The sequence below is a fragment of the Cynoglossus semilaevis genome, chromosome 16, assembly GCF_000523025.1.
Source record: "Cynoglossus semilaevis isolate Cse_v1.0 chromosome 16, Cse_v1.0, whole genome shotgun sequence".
Taxonomy (NCBI): Eukaryota; Metazoa; Chordata; class Actinopteri; order Pleuronectiformes; family Cynoglossidae; genus Cynoglossus; species Cynoglossus semilaevis.
Genome location: NC_024322.1, coordinates 5,055,171 through 5,074,360, shown reverse-complemented (window position 1 = coordinate 5,074,360; position 19,190 = coordinate 5,055,171). Strand labels below are relative to the sequence as shown.

General features: G+C 38.2%; 2 protein-coding genes across 2 annotated transcripts; both read right to left on the bottom strand.

The window, feature by feature from the left end:
* Positions 1-102: 102 nt before the first annotated feature.
* On the bottom strand, positions 103-14,909 carry tfg (trafficking from ER to golgi regulator). Its single transcript, XM_008328193.3, has 8 exons — positions 14,755-14,909; positions 12,556-12,793; positions 12,161-12,244; positions 10,005-10,151; positions 9,616-9,783; positions 8,103-8,249; positions 2,029-2,115; positions 103-1,935 (listed from the first exon to the last, which is right to left on the bottom strand). Exons 2-8 carry the CDS (start codon positions 12,737-12,739, stop codon positions 1,520-1,522), a joined length of 1,233 nt encoding a protein of 410 aa, XP_008326415.1. The 5' UTR covers positions 12,740-12,793; positions 14,755-14,909; the 3' UTR covers positions 103-1,519.
* Positions 14,910-15,268: 359 nt separating this feature from the next.
* jagn1a (jagunal homolog 1a) lies at positions 15,269-17,217 on the bottom strand. Its single transcript, XM_008328194.2, has 3 exons — positions 17,114-17,217; positions 15,944-16,079; positions 15,269-15,850 (listed from the first exon to the last, which is right to left on the bottom strand). Exons 2-3 carry the CDS (start codon positions 16,066-16,068, stop codon positions 15,388-15,390), a joined length of 588 nt encoding a protein of 195 aa, XP_008326416.1. The 5' UTR covers positions 16,069-16,079; positions 17,114-17,217; the 3' UTR covers positions 15,269-15,387.
* Positions 17,218-19,190: the final 1,973 nt, after the last annotated feature.

Here is a 19,190-nt window from a genome sequence, read left to right as displayed (position 1 = left end):
CCAAACTTAACAGAGACACGGCTCACAAACCACACACAGAGAGAGTGTGAGAGATACACACAAAACCGCCAAGTACAACATATAACAGGGAGATAAATGGTCTCCAGCAGGGTCTCAATCATTTATTAGGTTCAAGAAAAAATGTTACAGTTTATACATAAACAACTAATCTCTTCTGAAGGTGGAATTTGATATATATTAGTAAAAACCAGTGACAGAGAAAAGAAAAATAACAGGCTTTTTTTAGAGGTGATAAAACAAGCTAAACAAAAGAAAACCTCCATCACACTGGGATCTGAACCACCCGCCTAGCTAGTGTTCCTAAAATGACGCAATTTTACTAACACAGCATTAATACCGACATGGTGGAAGAACTGATCAAATAAAGAGGGGGTAGATTTGCTTTTACATAGTGTCTTAAAAATGCACAAATGCACCGTAAACTGAATGCAGAAGTTGGAGATGGTTCATTGCTGACAAAGCAGACTGTGGATTCTGAGCTCACTCACAAGTGTTACCATGAAAACAACAATAAACAACAGACTGACTTTGTTTTGACTTTCCATCTGTGTGCAGACTGGGGCTGCCACCTTTCACAAAATCAAGCCTTACTCATTTTACATGACTCGCTAGACCTTCTTACAAAATTCCCTCTCTGATTCACACAACGTTCTTCTGGCTTGTCCTTCACTACTAGTTCACTACTAAAACAGAAAGACAAATAAGAGCATCCATTTGCTTGCACTGTTTAGTGAGGGATTAGTTGCCAGCTAGCAAGAACAGTATGTTTAATAAGCAGCCTTTTTCGTATGCATTATGATTTTGAAACTGCAAATATGTTGTTTTTTGTAGTTTTTTTATGTCCCCACAAGGTTTATTTATCTTTTCACAGAAGAACAACATACTAGCTCCTGGTGGAGTTTTGTAGAGTGAGTTAGGACACACAGGCACAGATGAATTAATATATATCCAGCTACACTAAAGAGAAAAGGTGTTTTCATATGCATCTACCCACAGGTGGCTCGCTGACAGAGAGTAGAACAACATGCTAGCTTTAAGTCAGGTGTGCCAAAGTAAGTTTGATTTTTTTTTTTTAACCCATAAACAAGCAGGAGCAACAGTGTTCCTACTCAAACAGATGAGAGTTGCACTTCAAATGGTTTTCAAAACTCGAATTTAAAGTAGCTATAATTAGTGACAGCCCCAGTGCATACAGACGTGACATTATGATAACAGCTACGTGAGGGTAGTCAACAAAAACAGAAAGAGCAAAAAAAAAAAAAAAAAGGGTCAGAACACAGTGGTGTGTTGAACAGACACCATACGAACACTAACCGTCAGACCAGACAAGGCGGGGTAGAGAGGGTGTTGCTTGTGTCATATTTGGACATGATATTCATTAGAGATGGGAATGTAGAGCAGTAAACTGTGTTTCCTGCATCCACTCCAAACAGCTGGAGCCACATAGAGGGTAAAGATTACAGGGTGTGTGAGGATCAGTAGCATCAGCTATCCTCCTTTACCGGTATCCAGGACCAGGCTGAGTGTAGCCCTGACCGTATGGGGGGCGGTTGCGGGCATATGGGTTAGCGGCTCCTGGTGGTGGAGTGCTGGCTGGAGGTGCACTGTATCCCTGGCGGGGTTGATATCCTGCTGATCCAGGCTGAGAGTTGGGTGGCAGGTTGTAGTTAGCAGGCTGAGGGGCCTGGGATGAATAGTTTTGGGGAGGAAACGCTCCTGGTGGATACTGTTGGGCTCCCTGAGATGGATGGGGCGCTTGCTGGCCACCTTGGAAGCCTGGAGCTGGGGCTGGAGCTGGACCTGGGGCAGGAGCCTGGGAGGTTGGAGGGGGGTAGTTCTGAAACTGCTGCTGTGGCTGTTGTTGTTGTTGTGGAGGGCCAGGCTGAGGAGCTCCAGGCTGAGGGCTATACCCAGCTGAGTGAGGGAGAAAGATTTATTTATATAAAAAAAAAAAGAAAAAAACTACGCCCCCCACCCCTTTTATATACTGGCTAAGTTGACTCTTACCAGGATACTGCATACCATACTGCTGCTGAGGTGGAGCACCTGGTTGTTGGTATCCACCTTGAGCTTGGTATGGCTGGTACACTTGACCTGAACACACAATTTATGTTTTTATCAATACTGATGAACCAAATTACATCATCATGTTCTACCGCTCCATGAGTCAGAAGCAGTAGTTTCCATGAGTCATCTAGCCCCCACCTCAACGCATTTCTAATACTGAACACCACATCAGTGAGGTCACACCAAGGTCAGCCTATTGTAATCTCAATGTGCTGGTGTTTTTGTTCATGATAGCAGTTGATATTAGTTATATTTGTCTGTGTTCAACCTTATATACAACAATTTCTTTGATTCTCTGGTTATTGGTATATTTTATAAAAAAATAAATAAAAAAAACACTTGCACAATCAACGGTCTGAGCAAAGCTGAGGCAGCACATAAAGCAACAAACACTTCATTGTTAAGTTTTTTTTTTTCCCAATACCTCTAGGGACAACACACCACAGACTAACTCTACCTTCTATGATTCCTGACTCTTGGCTCACACTTACGCATAAGTAACCTGACCTCAGCGTTGAACTCCAACACTGACGATTGGAAAACAACACTAATAATAATAGTTGCAGTCTGGAGCTCTGTTATGTTTCTTTCATCATTTCAACAATCGTTGTGTCCCTATTGGAAAGATAATAAATTTACCACAACCCATTTATGATTGTTTGGTCTACATGTCACCATGCTCAGTGTCCTCTACATCAGAAGACAAATGTACTACACCTGCAGATAATCAGCAAATGTTACATTTTTATATATATATTTATCTATATATTAATGACTTTTGTGGGTCCCAGGCACTCGATTATTACATGTATTTCATAGGGCTCAAGATAAACACCATAAGAGCTCAGTGTGAGTTCTATGTAATGAGGATATTTTCACAGACCAGATACTGACAAGATATATATAGTAGGGAAATAAAAATACCGAGTATGTGTCCTGAAGAGGTGGATGCAATTACTTCATTTCTTGCAAAAATGTCAGTCCACATTGAACATTTTTCAAGTGCATTTAATCATAATGTTTACATCTGCTGTTACATAACAATTTGGTTTAGGAAAAAAAACCTTATAATGTTGTGATATCTAACCAAGTCTTATAAAGTGACTAAGTGCTGACTGTGGTCTGTTTCTTAATGAAAACACCTGTGCATCTGGAACAAATACAGTACCAATGAACTGCTTCAATGAAAGCAGATGCTTATACTTTTTATTTAACCATTTGTTGTTAAAAGCTCACTGCCCACAGTTCTCTGGGGCACGATAGAGCACGTACATACTCAGGACCAGAGACTGATCATATATAAACAGAGGTTCAAAGAGAAAGACACCATTTTTTAACTACATATTTATCCACTATTGAGTGTCTATAAAAAAGGCACGTGGGTTTTCCTTCATCAACAGCTGCTCCAGACAAAAAGTGACTCCTTGTTCCACTGTACCAATGATGTCATCTGTCCACACGGTCTATGTACACGTGTGGTGGAAATTCACAATCATGTATAGAAGCGCTGTCATCTCACTGATGTGCCTTAAATAGCACTCCTTTAAAAATAGCCAAATGTGCCTGAGGCCTTAACCACACCTGAATATAATAATTTTAATCAATGCTCATTTACTTGACATTGATGCCACTGCTCAACCTTTTGTGGTTTAATGGTTCCAAAACATGAAACGTTTTTTTTCTTCCCCTTGATATTTTAATGTGCTTGTTAAAATTTCCACTGGATGCTTGTACGTTTGGCAAATATATGAAGAACATTCTGCATTAACAAGGCCTAAATATTGCACCCAAATCTTCTGGGAAATAAGCCTGAGTGAGGACACATTAAAAGCACATGTAGAGAGAACTAGAGAAGCGCACAGCTTTGGAGACCAAGCTTTAGTAAAATCCCTTTCATTTGATAGTGTGGCTAATAATCAAAAATGATCAATACAACACATTTTAAACATATGGCTTAGTTCATTTGTTGTTGGCTTATTTGAAATTTTTAATATGTTAACAATGTGGACCATTAGGAACTACTGTCGCAGATGAAGTTAATGATGACATATTCTGCCCTGTAAAGGCAGAACTTAAGCTTTTTTCTGAACTAATCTTCAGTTCAGCTTTTTTGGTAAACATTTACTTGCCTTTACCTTATTCATGGTTAGCCTAAAAACCCTACATTTAAATAAAAGCACCTTTTACAGCCCTGTGACATACACAAGATATTTAACATTAAAATCAATGCTAACATGAGGCCACATGAGTTTGATTAGGCTGCAACAACTCCCTATTTTAGTCAAATCTAGTAAAATTCCTACATAGGCAGTGATTGTTTTATTAAGGGAATGATGGTAAATGATGGGGAATTGAAAAAGAGAGATTAAGCAATAAGTGCCCATAAAACAGTGACGTTGACGTTCATGCAAAAGAAAATCTAAATGCAGAATGAGGAAATAAAAGCCTCTGTCCATCTGTCAAAAACACACAAAAACTATTACGCAGTTCAGGATGAGCTTAACAACAACTCCAAGACTACATAGAGATACTATAATTACAACAACAAAAGTCAATTATGATTATTCTCTATGACTTTAAGGAATGTGTTTTAATTTAATTGTAGCATTAAATGACAACTTTGAGGAAGTGAAAAATTTACCACTTTGGCCTCAACGAGAACCCTAACTTTTTACAGTTGTGTTTCAACAGGCCAGAAACGTGTTGGCGACACATGTAGATCTCACAGCAGTGATCATAACATTTTTGGCTTATTTTCCTATCCTTATTTTCTGCATCACTGAAGCAGCAAAGGGTAATCACCCTACACTTCCTTAGAAGACGTTTGACAACTGTATATTTAGCCCAAACCCTCTGTACCTCTTGTGGCATCTTTTTGAAAAATACTAAAGTGATGTGGCAACCATCTGTTATCTTTCTGACAGCACTTTTAACATAGTGTTTATTGTGTGAAAAGGCATGCGTGTGAAATTGGCTTCTCCTCCTGTTCCCTTCTGTCTGTTCCACATCATGCTGTTATGTAAGACTGATGGAGGAATGCGTGGCTCTTTCAGAACCCATTTCACCTGGGAGTTCATGTAATTCCACTGCAGTCAGGCATTGGGGACAAGACTACAACCAGGACAGTGCAGCACTGTTTTAGGAATGAAAAATCAAAGTAGGAGTTAGTATGTTCTCTGACGCAAAACGTTTTTTGGATGTCATTTCATTGTCCCCTCATCTACGAAGGCCTCAGGATGGGGTCAGAAGAAACATCTTGTGTTTAAAGTAAACATTTTGCACCAAACCTACATCAGCCCCTCTGATAAAAGACCCTGGGGCAGAAAGGCCTCCTGTTAAGTCAGCACGTTTACTGCATTATCCGGATGTTAGTTTATTGCTAAAGGCTCCAGCTGTGAAATATTTACCAAGTGCTTATGTATCTTGTTAGCTGTGGTAACAAACACAATGGCATTTAAACTGAGCTCAAGGCTACCTTTAGAAGGCCACACATGTTAAGCTGAGTCTCATGCAATGTCATTTTTTAATTCTCATAAATGGACTGTTTTTCTGTAACTTTGCCTTGAGGGAACCCACGCTGACGGTCTGCAACCAGACAGAGAAGAAATGCAAGAAGAAAGCTGTGGAGTGGGAGAGGAGACTGGGCAGGATGTAGTTTATAAGTTTGTACGCCAACCATCTGCAGCTTTGGAAGTAAGAAGAGATGAAGAAGGAAACTGTAAGGTAATGATACAGCGAGGACAAAATGTCCATTGTCCACTGCTGGACTCGGATGTATTTAAAAACTGTAGTAAAGTTGAAAAACAGAAAATACTCACAGCTGCAAGTGTGTGTAATAACAATACTTTTCTCATCTCCGTAGGTCAATCATTTTGTTTAACTCTCTCCTGAGGAAGGTTAGATACAGATGAATCCCTTTATAGTTATTTTTGTTAAAAATGGTCACACAGTATCAATGATATTAAGATTTCAACGGAAATTGACCACATTGACCATTGTTTGTTTTTTGCATAAAGCGTGTTGCTGCAGTTATACCACGGTAGTTGTATAAGCATGACACTGAATGACATCATGGCGGACTGTAATTGTTTTACAATGTAATCCTGATGCAAGTTTGCCACAGATTTTACGCTGACGGGGAAAATGCTGGGCACTGCCAACAGCCAACAATTCAGCAGAGACAGCTGATGAGTTTAGCCCTTAAACTATAACTTCAAATGTTGTTTATCAATAATCAGAGCACCACCCGGCAGGTTTAGGTGCTTAAGGATGTGACAAATAGAATATTTTTGTGCATCCCAGGTCTGAAGACGCCGCAGGCCATCACAACTCATCACACAAACAAATGTATTGGGCACATCAACTTAAAAACCAGGTCTTTCAAACTGTTTTTAAATGTAAAAAGATTATTTTCATCTACATATAATATGAAATTTGGCAGTTCATTTTATGACTCCCATCAAAGTAAGTTCTCGAGACAATTAATCTCTGTCCACCGTGCAGTTTGTGAGTGAACGAAAGTTTTCTGAGATCCTAAATTTTACAACAGACAAAGACACATCCTTGGCTGGTCAGTCACTGCTTAGTTCTATCAAGCCCAGACACGAGCTCTGGTTTTCTGGTAAGATTCCGATCAGTCTGGTCTGATATTTGTTTAATCAGCTACACTCATCAGCAACAATCTTATATAAATAAAAAGGCATGACAAGAACTTCAACAAAACAGCTGTAACTCTTTTCAGTTTCAAAATGTTTTGGTGTTTTTTTCTTCATTTTTTTTGTTGCATGAACGCGCTATTTCAAATCAAATCATAGTAATGGTATTCCTAAGTCTATTTTTTTTTCCGTTTGAATCTAACTTGGAATTGGCAGTATTCTTAAGACCATTGAGCTGTTGAAAGGTCTACTTATGAACAAATCAGAGCACAGGATTTTCACCAACATCGCTAATCAACAATGTTCCTAATTCCAGAAAAGTAATGAAAATAAAAAAGGCATGGCAACAACTTGAACTAAAACGCTACACAGCAACACAAACGCTGTGTAGAGTTGTTATGGCGTGAGCAAAAATAACAGTGACAAAAAGAAGCCCTGACATTTTTGGCTGTGAGAAGAGCCGGACTGCCAATGTTTTTTACCCATGCAGAGCTTGGACTGATCTTTAGACCTCCACCATCACAGCACTACATCACTGCATCAGAATCAAACACCACAGGAGAACAAGTCCCATATTAGTCAGCAAAGGCTGTTGTTTCTCTCTGTCCTTTTTGTAATGGAAGGAAAACTGAAGCATGAGCAGGTTTTTGTGGAGTGTGCAACATCATGATGTTGCTCGTCAACAACCAGTGAGTAAAACTTTCTCCTGGACCAACTGTAGTGTTAAGGAGTGGATCGGCCCTGTAACTCCAACAAGGCCAAACCACAAACCACCAGTAAAATGGGAGTATTCATCTCACACATGTGTGCTAATATTTAGAGCTGCAGGTGTTCCTGCTCTGAGAACAAGCTACAGCTCTCAGAGGGTGCAATATGAAGCATCTTGTTTTTTGCTCCAGTGGCCTCCACATCTAACTGGGCCAAACCGCTGGCTGAAAACATTCCAGTCTGCTTAGTACAGTGTGGTTAACGGCACAGAATGCTTCACCTTCACAACAAAATGAGATGGGAGCCAGGGGTTTCCCTAAAGTGAGAGGTAATGGAAAAAAAAGATGGCACACAGGCACAGGAAACCAAACCCTGGAGCTGCATCCATGCAGAGCGGTTGTATGCACAGAGAACTAGGCCAAATACGTCATGTTTGTTTTTGCCAATATGCTGTCTGATGGTGAAATCATTCATCTTTATCTGAGACTTCAGATTGAAGTCAACACCTCAAATTAAATCACATATGGGAGGATCTGAATAAGACAAATGTTAGTGAATGGATACAGTTGTTTACATGGTGTTGATTTCAACACTACCATGATGAATGAGTGAATCTATTCTTTTCAAAATAAAAAAAGCTCTTCCTCTCACCATCCATGCCGGCTGAGGGTCCCTGCTGGACTCCAGGATAGGGAGGCTGTGGTTGGGGGGGCATTCCTGGCTGTTGGGCAGCTGATGAGGAGGAGGCAATGCTGTCAGGAGTTCCTGAGCGCTCGTCCGGTGCAACTGGTGGGGGTGCTGCTCAGGTGGCACGGGAGGAGACAGAGAAGGAGTAAATAAGCATTCTATATGACAATATATGAATATAGAAAAATTAGCATTAGGCGCAACAGGAAAAAAGGCAACAGTCATTATAGTGAACCTGACTTTACTGTATCTATACCATGTCAAAGATGACTGTGTAGTAGCAAGGAGAGTAAGACAATATCGATACACTGAAATATCCTGTCACCATTCTAGCCAATACACACGCCAAGTGGTAACCGAATTTTCAGTACTTGGTGTAGTACTTGTTGGCAGCTAAAGCATTTGGTTTCCCAGTGTCATATTGGACAATTCATATTTTCTTTGCATTAAGTATTGTGGTGGCAATTCATTTTCTATACAGCGATGAAGAAATCTGAGTGACTGGGACCTGTCCTGTTTTTGTGCAGATAAGTATGAAGAAACATAGTACTTAAATGAATAAAGACTCCCTATGCCTGCATATGCACTTTTGTGTTGGCTGAACCTGCAAAGCACTTTGGCCAACAACAGCTGTGTTTCAGCCTGCTGTATAAATAAGGTTAAAGTTTGATATTTCGTATCATCCATAAAGAACAAAAACATGTACACCAAAGGGTTTGGAAACAAACACTGCACTCCGCAGCAGAAAATAATTATTGTAGACATTTATCATAAGCACACATCACATCTCTGCCATCAGCTTGTTGATATTTTTGATCAGTCATACATATAGGTTTTCATTTTCAACAAGTTATTTCTGTCTTCCTTGCATGAAATGCCCACCTCAAGTTAAATCACAAATGTGCTCAGATGATTGTCCTGTTGAAAGGTCTATTTATAAACTAATCAAGGCACTCGGTGTTCATTAACTCTTCCACAATGAACAGTACATTGTTGAATCAATGAGGCTGTGAAACAGTTCCAAAGTAGAATATTTCCATCTCCATTCTCCATGTTCTGACCAGGTCCTTTTCCTAAGATGTTTTCTCTGGTCTGCACCAAACATCTATTGACTCAGTGGCTACAAGACTGTATCAACTCTATCTGCTAATGGAGTGCATGAATTGAAAAGGCCTGGTCTTTGTTCATATGTTAGTTGGCAAACTGTTGTTTTGCCCTGATGTTCTTTTTGGAGAGCACATGGTTTTCCCTGGCACATGTCTTGCGTACCTTAAATCTAGCAGTTTCTTTTACAACAGAGACGCAGGGTCTATGGCATGAAGCTCCTGTGGCCAAATTTTTGGGACTCTTCAGACTTTTTGCCATTTATCTTCGTGAATAACAGACACATTATCCAAGTAGAATAAATGTTTGTACTTTGGATGTCTGTCTGTGCTTACGGATTATACTTTTAAAATGTGCAGTTACTGTGTAATACCTTGGGCCTGGTCCTCACTCAGACCAAAAGCAGAGATGACATTCTTGTTGACCTCATCCTGGTTTTTTAATGGATCAAATGCCGACATGCTGGCTGCACTGACTGGAGTGGCCTGTTTCCCTGTGGGTTCTCCCGTCACTACTTTGCCTTCGCGTCCATCAACTGCTTCTAGAAACAAAAAAACACAAAAATGTAAAATAAATAAATAAATAAACAAAACAAGAGAAGGGGAAAAGCAATGAAGGGGGAAGCAATGAATTTAACAAAATTACAACATATTTATTTCACTATGTATTATTCTCTGGATGAGTACTACAAGAGATTGTAGGAAAAAATAAAAAAGGATACATTTGAAACAAATGGAAAAGATCCTAAGAATTTGTACTTGCCACTCTCTGGTGCTGTAGCAGCTAAGCCAGGCTCTGAGGGCGGCTCCAAACTATCCAAGAGGTTGTTGACTTTATTCCTGAGCTCAATCAGCTCCCTGCGTAGGTACTTCACCTGGCTGGACTCCAAAGGCCGAGGCTGACCATTAACTAAAACAGCAAATAATATACAGCAGATGAGGAGGAGAAAAAAAGTCAAACATAACTAATCCCACAAAAGTATAGAACTCTTTAAACCTATAGGAACACACTAGAATAGAGTACAATAAACCATACTAACATATACCAAGTAGTTCATATTATGCAATAATAACATAGTTTAGGTAATGTTGTTAGATGACCTCCCACAGTAAATAAAAAAAATCTTAATGTGACAGAACCTCAACCAGCATTGTGTTACATTGCAGTAATATTTTTGTTTGTACAGACTGTGCAGTTCATGATTATTTGGAGCTTATGGAGTCAAAGTGAATTAGGTGTTTCTGCAGTGAGTAGTCTGTATAGAATTATTGGCCCTAGAGGCAGTTTTTGACACGACAGTCCACATTTATCTAGGCCTGGGACCAGCACTGGGTGGCCGCAGATTGATTGGCTACTAAAGGATCGAGTGTCTTGCCAAAGGACTAGCAGGCAGGGAGCTGAATATGCACACAGGCCTTCTGGGAAATTTACTTGCTACGTTTGTGGAGTTAGTCGACTGGGAAGGCCATGAATGTATTGACAGAAAACCTTGCCAAAAAAACTGAAAAATAAAACACTTCTGGTGCAATATAAAACAAACCAGACACACCTAATTTCTACAGCTTTATTCTGAAAGATGAGCTGCTAGATTCTCAAGTGATTACAGGTATACTGTTCTCTCAGAAACACTTGTTTTTCACTGTCATAATGTCACCAACACTTGCTATACACTGAACAATAAGGCTGAAACTACTGACATATGGTTTAAACTGGTTTGACATATAGTTGAATTGTCAATGTAATCTTTTATCAGTTTTACATGTTATCTGGTTTGGAGACACATTAAGAGGGAATTTCAGGTTGATGTATTCCCTTAATTAAATACAATTTGAACTTCTACTCCAATCAAATGTGATTGACGGTCAAGTAAATATATTGTGAAGGAATAAATGAACCACCAGGCATTTAGTTTTTACACATGTTTTTCTGTCTGGGTTGATCATGCTCTACATGGTGTCAGAGGTTTGCCATTAAAACCCTGCAACTCACGCTCTTGACACATGTCCAAAGATATCATTCACATATGAAGTCATGCCATGTCAACACAAGCGAGTACTCAAAATTGATTGGCAGGAGGGTGAAAACATACTAAGCACAAGAAACAAATGTCTCTCAGCTCTGCGGCTAATAATAGCAGTGAGCAGAGTTTGGGATAAACTGACTCACAGCAGGGCAGGCAAACGTCATCACCTTGTCCTTACAAATTACATTATTAATTTCCAGGACTCCATAATGTGGTATAGCATTTGAGGATCAATCTAAATTCTTGACTTCATTAACTTCTCAACTTAACATTCTGTTAAATGTCTAACACAATTTTATTTCCTGGCAGGAAGGCGAAAAGCTCCAAAGGACCATTTACAGACTTAATAAACAGCTCAAGAGTCAGATATTAAAACATTTAAGTTATGTATGCCACAGGGCCTCTGCAGGGCATCCAGTTTTGGAAAACTTCCCTCCTAATGAATAAAGAAAAATGTATAAAACTTTATTTAGTTTACCTGAGAACTGTCGAATTTAAGGTCCAACTTTGTAGACAGTACCAAATAAATGTGTACTTTACTGGGCGTGTTCATATTTTAAATAAAGATTACAAACCAGTAAAACTGCCAAAACGGTCTTGGGTAAAAAAAAAATCTACCACATGTTAACAACGTTTGTTTGAACAAAAAAATAAATGAACACTGAATTTGTAGAGTAGAGACAGCAGAGAACTTTGTGGTAAGTGGTAACTTAAACTGCACTGCCCTCCAGTGACGGACTGTAGTAACGTCTGTTCTGGAACCTTTTTGTTTTTTACAGTGCCTATCATTTTAAAAACGTTACCCACTAAGCATTTCAAAGAAACTATAGAACTGAAGGACAGTTTGCTGTGTATCTATGAAGATTAAACAGAAAAGAAATAGTTGACATCTCACCAAACAAGGTCAGTTTCAGTATTCTACTACACTGGATGGCAAAAGAGAGGTCAGAGCTGTCGAAGATGGTAATGAGGTCATCGTCTGTAAAAAGAAAAACAACTCTAGTTGATGTCTGGCAACTTATTTTAAAAAAAACAAAACAACCTTTTTTGCATCAATGCATTAATTTTGCAAGTGCAATAGGACTGACAGACTCTAAAGTCATCATTATTAGTTTGAGTTTTAATGCTTTTCTGCTCTTGATAAATGTTATTTAACATAATGATGAAAATTAACATATTCATGATCGTTTCTTATTTCCACCTGCCTATATCAACTTTTTCACATTGAATGTCATTTGTAAGGAGTTGATAATGTCCAATGTTCAACAGTTGACCTTTGCTTTGTCTTACCCTCATCCTTATATTTGATGGTAACTTCATCGTTACTCTGGAACTTGCCCCGGAAGACTCGCTGCATCATCAGGACAAGCTCATCATATGTGATGTCTTCATTGTGGATAGGGATGCGCCTGATGTCGTCGCCCAGCTGGGCTTTGATGATCAGCTTCCCGCTCAGGTCCAGCTGGCCGTTCATGGTACAGTCTGACCTGTTCAGCTCCCACCGCTTAACTGTCCGAGGCAAGTTAGTCTACACAAAAAATAGCACATTTGGAATGTGAAGGTTCTGCTCTGTTTGTGTCAATGTTTTAACAGTTTGAGGCTATTACAGTTGTTTAATCAACATTTCACAAAGTGCTGTTATAACATTGAATTTTCCCATAAACTATTTGAAGATACTGAATAAATAAGTTTGGCAAACTAATACAACATTGCCTGCAGCGCACACGGTGTAACTTAAGAGGAAAAGATCTAATGTTTGAAGAGTAGACAAATTCAGGAAAAACAAGTTGGATGTTTAAATTGACAAGTTTCATTAGTAGAAAAAACAGCAAAATGGTTGCATATTGTTTGCAAACCTTGTTTTCCTTGGGGTTCAATTCTGTTAGGAAGGAACTTTTCATTTAGAAGGAAAGTTTTATATAACATAAGAGAAATAAACATTGACTTCATGCAGACTTAAACCTGTTTATTCCACTAAAGCGTCATCAGAACTTTCAAAGGGAACAGATTAATGTGGACAGCAAGCATTTCTTGTGAGGCCAAAGCTTGTATCAGCAGATAAGGAGATATGACTGGTATGAGGCACCGTCTCTGAACAAATGGTTGGTTTTTTTAAACACAGCTCCATGATTAAATTAGCACTTATAATATTTTTACTAATTTACCGAGGGATTTAAATCAATTAATGGTTTTATGTCAGAACATCCTGTTTCAGTCAAACATCAACCTTTTAAAACTTTGACCCAAAATATCACCTGATTAGATAAGACAATCAGAGCTAATATGTAGAGAACTCTTTGGTTTCAGCAACTTGCAATGTTTCTGTGAAGAAATAGAGCTAAGTCAAAGACATGTTTAAAAAAATAATGTGATTCACACTTCTGATCTGTCACAAGTCAATTTTGTAACTATTTGCATAACTATCAAACTCCACCCTCACAAAGTTACAAACATTATGGAATGCAGCCACCATTCCTTTAACCGGTTTGATAAATGTGACAAACTTTTATTATGAAACACTTGCACTGGTTGATTATTAAAAAAACCCTAACCCTAACCTATTATATTACTAAAATGACTTTGAATTAATACAGTACCAAATAAATCCCAGCGTTCAATGCTGTTCTAAGTTATTTCATCCAGCGTTCAATGCTGTTCTAAGTTATTTTATCTTTAAAAATATGGATAAAAATGGAACCTTTCATAAATATAAATAAAAAACATTGAATGTTTACATGGAATTATTGTTAAACGTATGCGGGTTTTCTTATTTTATTTAATAAAATAGCGTTACTTGTCCTTTCCATATGAATAATTAGCTGGATGCTAAGGATTTTTAAGTTGCTAACGTCTATCATTCAGTGACAGCTATAAAACATATCAAACGAATACTAGGTCATTCCAGGTATTACAATTTAATTATGGTGAAATTATGATTGCAGTCAAACGTAAGGACTTTTTAAACGCAGAGTCATCTGTCAGTGGCCCATAACATCAGTGCTTCACTAACGCTACACTATCAATTACTTTAACATATACCATGTAATTAATTAAGACTTTACAAATAAAAACAACCTACGACATTTTTTCTTTTGTCATTGTGTTATTTATATACAGTATGTTATAAATGTGACAACTGTGCCTTCGTTTCACTTTTGGCATTGAATCGCATGAAGAGAGTCATTGTGACGTGCTTTTAAGATAAGATAGCGTGACATTATTAATTAAAACGTATTATGACCATAAGATCTTTTAATATAAACATATCTATCACAAATCGCTTACTACTCTATACAGCTCAGTCCTTAAACCTGTTTGGGCGTTAGCGCAAAACATTAGCGAGCTAACTTGTGCTAGTGTTCTGCTAGCGGTGCTGTTAGCAGGTTAGCACAATGAACAATCAAAATGTCTACGACAAAACAGCGCTGGCTGCGTTTATGGTTATGAATTATGTCACAGCTGAAGCATGAAACAAAAAAAACTATTTACCTGGAGATTGCAACTCGAACACAACGAATGTCACTTGTTTTGTCCCAAAACAGTGAAAATGAAGCGGGTGAGCTTGCTAGCCTTAACCAGAGTGGGGCCAGCATCAGGAAGCGTATCCACACAGACAACGTCAGACAGACGTGGCATTCGCTGAGTCCGCGCAGCCGCACAAAATGTGAACAAAGTGCGTCTTTGCTGACTCGTATAGATAGCAAAGAGCAACATTTACAGTATATGAATATACCGATGTGCATTTTGTCTAGAGGGCGTATTTTTAGTTAGTAGACGATAGGCTGACTTTGTGATGAAGCACCATACCTCCAACCCATTCATCTTCAGTGCTCTCCAAGTAAAGGTTCACACAAGGGATAACCACAGGAAAACACGTTATCTGTACCAAACCGTTGTTGCTTACAGTTGTTCCCAATTGTTAGCATTGTATCAAATACTGTTTCGACCACCTGCAATTACATTGGGAATCCCGAGGCAGTGACAAATGACATAACACGTGAAAAAAAGGGTAATTGTAAATTTTATTTTCAATTGTTTATTAAATATTTGGAAAACGTGTGTAGTTAACCACATTTTAAATAAATACAATAACTTTGCACATTCACACAATTCTTCCCTCCACTATTTCTTCTTCTTCTCTTCTGTGGAATTGAACCATGAGTCTAACAGTTTTTTCATGTAGTATAACTGCCAAGCATGCACTTGAACAGCCACCACCATGATCAGGTACATTACTGTCACTGCAGAGAAGCCAAAAATAAAGCGGTAGGCCTTTCCATGACGGTACAACTGCTGGGCTACAGGAAACATCTCCATCCCGCCATAAATAAGAGGAGCCATATTGAACAGCCCGGCACTGATCATGGATATTACCAAGTAGCTGATGTTGTTTTTTGGAAGTGACAGACTGCTAAAGAGCAGAGGGAGAAGGCTGAGCAGGTATGGGTACTCCCACTGATAGGGCTTGGACACCACATCGTGTGGCACCAGGTTGAGGTGGCTGACTGTCACCTGAGCAGCAACCAGCAGCCAAATCACAAGATGGATCAGGTTTAACTTTCGTACCTCTGATTTCAGAGAAGCACTGTGAAATGCAAAGTAGAACATTAGTTTGGAACAGTTGCTTTAATTCAATGTAGCATTACATTAGTTAAAAAAACAAATAAAGGTTTCTTGCCTCATTTGGTAATGTAGGGTGACTCTCTCTCGAGGTTTGGACTCTTTTCCATTGGTAGCAGTAGCAGCAGCAGCTGCAGCAGCTGCAGCTGCAGCAGCAGCTCTGTGACTTACACGTGATGTCATGTTGAAGGCAGCTGTTGCCAGAAAAAATACATTTTTTAATTGGATAATGGATGTATGACTTACATTTTAACCTTTCTCTGACCTTTAAGCAACCAAGATAATTTTATATAAATATTTGTTGCAGCATAAGAACATTCTTTCCCTTTAAAACAATTAAGTTGATGACCTCTCTACTCTCTCTCTCTACTTCAACTACTTTTCAAGGAGAGATCAGAATGTCCTTTATCTCTCTTTAATCTTCTAATTCTTAGCTGTCCCCCAAATCTATATCTGAGAATCTGCTTATTTGTTCATTCTGATCACTTTCAATGAAAGTCTTGCCACGTTCGACACTTTAGTTCTACGTCCTGTTTTTTCCACAGTGCTGCTGACTCCAAACCTAAATTATAGCAGATCCCACAGTCGTCTAGTTAACCTTCTTCTTTGCCCTTCATTAATCACCCCTGACTCTTGTTTCCACCCACTCGTCTCTGACCACACCCTATTCTTCACCTCTTTTGGGCACTGTTCATTGTCCTGGGACGATCTTTCATCTGCTACACTTGTTTCTTATTATTAAATATATGGCATCGGTGTGACTAATACTGCGATGCAGTCAATAACTTTATTTTTAAACAAAAATGCTTAACCTCTAAAGTGGGTGTGTGTAATTAAATTCCTCTGCTGCACAATAATTTGCTATTTTGTCATTTCCTAGATGGAAAACAATAAAGCCAGTAGACGACACAAACACTACTCACGTCACAGTCCCATTAGAACACGATTAACGGGTAAATACAGACATAACATAAACATTAGAATGGGAAATTAGAACAAACGCAACTGCGTGTTTTCTGTAAATTATAATGGACTACAGGCTAATTTATACACCTTTAAATTATCTGTTAGCTTGTTAGCTTCTGATGCTAACTAAATTTGGCATTATATTTAGAGAAAATAGTTCCCGTACGTGCCGCACCGCTTCGTTGCCGTATGCCGTCACATTATGGAAACATCGTGATGTATGATACCTTAAATTTGGAAGAAGAAAACAACAACAACATACCGATTGTTATTTTCTAACAACTCCTTCAGCTCGATGCCTCTTGTGGACTCACAATAGATGTAAGCAATAAAAGGGTTGCTATGCGCATGCGTACTGCCTCTGAGTCAAAGCTCCTCCCATGTCAGCATCAGCATCTCTTAAATGATGCAAATGGTGCACGACCGGTTCAATATTTCCTTGTAGATACGTGTTTGTGTGGGTGTGTAAATATATATAATCAAGAAAACTGAGCATTGTTTTGTGTTTGTTTGATATTTTATTTTAATTTTCTGTTTCATTAATTAAATATGAGCCGAAATCTAATGATAATTTTTCCCTTGTGCATCACACGTGGTACAATGACATGGTACTAGTCTCCAAAAGAGACTAGTACCATGTCATTGTACCACCGGGGTACAACGAAATTGAGACGTATTAGTAAAGTGAAAATAAAAGTGAAAAGTGAAATTTAAAAAACAAATTATGCATTTTTTTAAATTTAACATTTTTATTTAGAAAAACAAATAAACAATAATAACAAACATTAAGACATTAAATCATTGGTTACACTGAAAAATATTAGCACCATTATTAAAAAAAAACTTTAGCACTTGTTTGTTGAATGGCATAAGTTAATAAATTACTAAACAGTTGCTGCTGTGAACTCAAAGATTGAATATTTCATTTAATTTGCAGAGGTTTCCTGAAAATACTATGTAGTACCTATAGTAGTTGTGTTAACTGCTTCAAAACAAATGAGATGGAAACATATTGTTGAAAATCCAAGTTACTCAATAAAAATCTTTATTATTTGGATTCATCACATCCTTGTTTGTATAAATATATCACCTGCTGAGTTTAAAATAAATTCAAAATGAGAAGAAAAAACCTCTTTGAAAAAGTATTGTTCTTATAACAATATAACACTATAGCAGTGTTCCCCAACTTTTTATTAAGATAAAATATTGTATTAATTTGTGTTCTTTTTAATCTTAGCAATTTTCCTACTAAATCCAATAACATTTAAACATTAAAATAGCATTACATTCTTTTCCCCCTAATTCTCACTCATGGGAGTAATTGTCAGACAACACAGCTAACATGCCCTTTACTTTTTTGACCACCTGTTACACCTTCTCTTTACTGCCTTCGCACACACATAGATCACACTTATTGGGTCCTCATATTTTGTAAATTTGAATATTCTCTGCAATCCAAATGAATTTCAAGAACATACAAAACCTTAACTCAAATCCCAGTCAATTGTCGGTTAAATCCTAAAACGGTGTTCACCTCTAAATCACAGAGACACGTGGTCTGATCTGTGCAGCTTAATCTAGTTTGCATGCTGTTCATAATCAAAGCAGAGACAAGCGCATTTCTAACCTATGCTGATAAAAAAATTTCCTCTTAGACGATGTTTGTGAATTCTATAGCTTTTCACATTTTTGCCACACGGGGTAGCTGCCAGGACAAAAACTGTTACAACAGGGTAACTGTTTTGTTCAGTTTTACTTATTTTTATATATTTAATTTCAAACACCAGCAATTTTTGTGTCACCCATTCCAGTAAAAAATGCCTAATAAATGTAATGTATGTTCATCTGAAAATTTCATGTAGCCCAAACTCAATAGCTCTCTATGTGGGTGAAGAGCTACTGGTAACCACCATCCCACTTCTGGTACCCAGGTGTCAAAATGATGGGCCAATTCTAAGACAGACTTGAACAAGTGATGTCTCTTATCTGCTATAATGTTGGACAGAACAATCTGTCTGGCCATTTTCAGGCCCTACGATGGGTCTAGTGTGATAAAAAAACATGTTTGGTTTTAATTAGGTTAAGATATGGCTCGGATAAGATATGTCTGGCTACATTTATATTTGACCCAAATGCAACCCTCAGTTAAAGTAATTTAACTCTCACTGTTTGTTAAAATGTTTACCAACAGTGGAACTATATGTGACCTTTTGGATACCAGACGTGGGCCACTAAGGCCCTGTAATGTATCAGTTGTTTGGCCTCTCACTGGGCCAGATTAAATTTAATCAGTCCTGTTTGGATCTATGCAGCCCAAGCAGAACAATGCAAGTCCCAAG

Excerpts from the sequence above, each read along its gene's own strand:
- tfg (XM_008328193.3), bottom strand. The coding sequence starts at position 12,739 with ATGAACGGCCAGCTGGACCTGAGCGGGAAGCTGATCATCAAAGCCCAG. Across the intron at positions 8,250-9,615 it reads GAGTGAGGACCAGGCCCAAG|CACCCCCACCAGTTGCACCG; the intron begins GTATTACACAGT and ends CCACCTGAGCAG. Across the intron at positions 2,116-8,102 it reads ACCCTCAGCCGGCATGGATG|GTCAAGTGTACCAGCCATAC; the intron begins GTGAGAGGAAGA and ends TTGTGTGTTCAG.
- jagn1a (XM_008328194.2), bottom strand. The coding sequence starts at position 16,068 with ATGACATCACGTGTAAGTCACAGAGCTGCTGCTGCAGCTGCAGCTGCT. Across the intron at positions 15,851-15,943 it reads ACCCTACATTACCAAATGAG|TGCTTCTCTGAAATCAGAGG; the intron begins GCAAGAAACCTT and ends TGCATTTCACAG.